The sequence below is a fragment of the Oryzias melastigma genome, unplaced genomic scaffold, assembly GCF_002922805.2.
Source record: "Oryzias melastigma strain HK-1 unplaced genomic scaffold, ASM292280v2 sc00515, whole genome shotgun sequence".
Lineage (NCBI taxonomy): Eukaryota > Metazoa > Chordata > Actinopteri > Beloniformes > Adrianichthyidae > Oryzias > Oryzias melastigma.
In genome coordinates this window covers 17,941-21,144 of record NW_023417109.1, presented here as the reverse complement: position 1 = coordinate 21,144, position 3,204 = coordinate 17,941, and the positions used below count along the sequence as shown (strand labels likewise).

General features: G+C 36.6%; 1 protein-coding gene across 3 annotated transcripts in view; it reads left to right on the top strand.

Annotated features, from left to right (window-relative positions):
- Positions 1 to 406: 406 nt before the first annotated feature.
- LOC112140411 (S100P-binding protein) overlaps positions 407 to 3,204 on the top strand; it is a gene marked incomplete at its 3' end in the record, with an annotated part of 10,972 nt that continues 8,174 nt past the window's right edge. The window contains 3 exon segments of one of the 3 annotated variants that reach the window (XM_024263350.2): positions 411 to 699; positions 2,180 to 3,063; positions 3,136 to 3,192. In XM_024263350.2, the coding sequence (XP_024119118.1) occupies positions 2,182 to 3,063; positions 3,136 to 3,192 (939 nt within the window). 3 annotated transcript variants of the gene reach the window in all.

Below are 3,204 nucleotides of genomic sequence, written 5' to 3'. Positions count from 1 at the left end.
TTCTTTACCTTCAGGAATGGTGATCTATGACCGATCAAACCATAATAAAATGTATTTTTGCTGCATGATATACAATGTAAAGTCATGTTAAGATCTTCTACATCTTATAATAAGGTTCTATTTAGACATCCTGAATTAGAACTATTATATTTAAAAAAAATAATAGGATTGATATTCAATTATTTCAAAGTGGTCCTTATGTTTTATCATTTTTATATTAACACTGAATGTGCCTCTTGCTGATTAATTGAAACATTTGTGTTACTCTTTTATATGAAAAGTTCTATATAAATAGAGATTGATTCGATGTGCTAATTTTACTTCCTTTTCCCACATTTTGTTTTAACCAAAGTAACTCATCCTAAGAGAAAACAAATATATTGTTTTCATCTCTGGAAAACGGAAGAGCAAGCTTTTATTTTGACATCAACAGATTTTTCGATTCAAACGCGCATTTTGGTAGAACACTAAAGAAAAACACCTGTAAAATATCGACCAGCTAAATCGGAGGCCTAGTGAAAAAAAATAGAAAATTTAAATATATTTTTCCAAACTAAGTTGACAAGAAAGTATTTTATTCCGTTTTACTTTGCAGCGACCGCGTAAGCTTTACGGCTTTACGAAAGAAGCTGTTTTCCACTCTGCGCGCCTTTTCTTTCAACGGCGGAGAAAAAACTGCAAAGCGCAGCTTCTTTATCGGTAAGTATGTGTTCTTTGCGTTTTAGTTATATTTCATTCGTCAAATAATCCCTTTAACTTTATAGCCACATAGTTTCCAAATAAACATTAGAGAACTAGTTTATTTCTCCCCCTTGGATGCTGTAGTTTGACAGGAAGCTAGCTTAATTGCTGTTTAGGGGGGCGTTGGAATAAATATTCAACGTTCATAAGGTTACTTTTACACATTTTGGTATAAAATTGCACTTTTATGTATTTAGTGTTCTTTTAAATAGCTAAAAAAAAAAAAAAAAAATCAGAGTGTTCGTTTTAAACACTTAATGGCGTCTCAAGTTCGTGTGGACTTGCGGCCATCTTGATTTTAGCCTTCGGTTAGTTTCACGTTTGCAGTCAAATAAAGGATTTTGCTTCATATTTTTTTTACTAAATATAAAAATGATTAGCATCCAATTAAAGAAGGGACGCACCAGATAAATATTTAAAAAACATTAAGTGGGTCTCTATTTGAGACTTCAAATTTTATAGCACTGATGTCTTGAAAATAAAGTATGAATTTGAGCGCGCGCTCCTTGCGTTAAACCATTGCGTGCTCGTGCATGTGAACAAAACTGTTCTCGCGCCAAACTTCGCCAGGAAGCATATCTTTTAAAAAAATGTTCTGCAAACAAGGTCAGTTCATTATTTTTGGGCTTATAATCGTTTTCCACCTGCACTTTCATATTAAATTATTTCTTATATTGGAATGCTTTTATTTTAGTCTTAAGTGTAAAAACCTTTGATTGGACAAAAATGTATATTAGACTACAAAAACAAATTTGTCATGAACCATACTAGTTTTCAAAACTCCATTTGAGAAAGTATCTAAATTCCACAGGATTGTTTGACTTTTACACTTTGTATAGTAATCTAATTGAAAAAAAGTCATTTATTTGTATTTTTGGTTGTTTTTTCCAGTTCAAACAACTTGGAATTTTTATTTTTTTATTATTATTATTATTTACAATCAGAATTTTAATTCAAAATAAAGTTAAAAGAACATGTAAAACACGTAGATTGAATTATAAGATACAGCAACTAGACATTGATGTGAAACACTAAATAAAGGTTTTTGCTTTAAACATATTTAAAAATAAATAATTGACTGTCGATTAAACCTTTTAGCATAATTTACTTACTTAGCCACATGTGGTTCAACCACACAATGGTGTCATGTCAGCAGCAAAACAACTCAAAACACTAACCATATTAGTTAATTAATATAATATCACTTGCGTTTCAAAGTGTAAACATGAACTACAAGACTGTATTAGCTTAAACTGCATACACAGTATTTAATTAGCCTTTTTCTTCTAAGTCAAAGTACCAGACTGGAGCTACAAAAGAGCTGCACGTGGCTCTTGAGCCTCAGGCTCGTATCCAAAGTGTTTTTAACTTGTTCTTGAATGTTGTTCTCAGTTATTTTCCCTTCTTCTTCTTCTTCTACTACTACTTCCTCCTGCAGGCATGGAGAAAAAACAGTCAACCAATCTCATTCCACCAGGAGACAAACCTCTCCCAGTCTGTTCTAGAACAGTTACCTGTAACCAGAAGGACAGCCCACTTCCTCCAAAGTCTGGAAAGTATGGCAATTTACAAATCAAGGTGCAGGTGGAGAACGATTTGGTAAAAAAACAAAAGTTTGAAGATTGCAGCACCGACTACCGAAGCCCCAAGATAAAGGCAATAAGTCCAAATGCATTTTCTCCAGACCTGGGTTGCTTCATGGACCACTCCAGCCCTGCAGGGCGGGATTCATCGTCCACTTTTACCCCCTCTCGCCCTAAGCTGAATGAAAAAACGCATGCTTCAGCGAGGGATCTCCGAGAGGTCCTCGGCTCTCCGGTGCCCATGAAACACGTGGATCTCAGGTGCAAGATGGAGTCCAAATGTCCAAGAATTTCCTCTGATTTTGATAATGATGTCGATGACATCCTCTGTCTTAATCCCTTGAGACAGGAAGAACAGCAGAAGCTTCTTCCTGTCTTATCTTTCATAAACAATGTTGATGATGACAATGAGGGATGTCCGGCCGAAACTGCATCGAAGCAGCAGCTTCCCCAAGAAGCCTTGTTTTGCTCTCGGCACTTGTCCTTTCTGGAGGACGATTTGAAGGAAAGCAGCACTCGGCCTTTCCCAGGGCCTGTGACTAGCAGCTGCTTGGAAGGAGTCGTGAAAGAACCCTGGAACATCGGGGCACCAAAATTTGAGTCATCTGTTTGTGAGGGAAGTCCTGCAGTTGAGCACAGGAACCGGGTCTCCCAAGTTCAAGAAGATTCAGTTTTTGTCGACGAACTCAGCACCACAGGTGACTCGCTCTGGGAGACAACGCTGCCCCTGCAGGTCCAGGTAAGTTCGCCAGATCCTTTTTTGGGAAGTTAAATTGATCTTATTTATTTAGGGTTTTTTTCTGTTTTTAAGGTGAAATCCAAAGTGGTGGTGCCAAGCAAAAATTCACTTCAACCCAGCAATACCGAGGACTACAGCAGA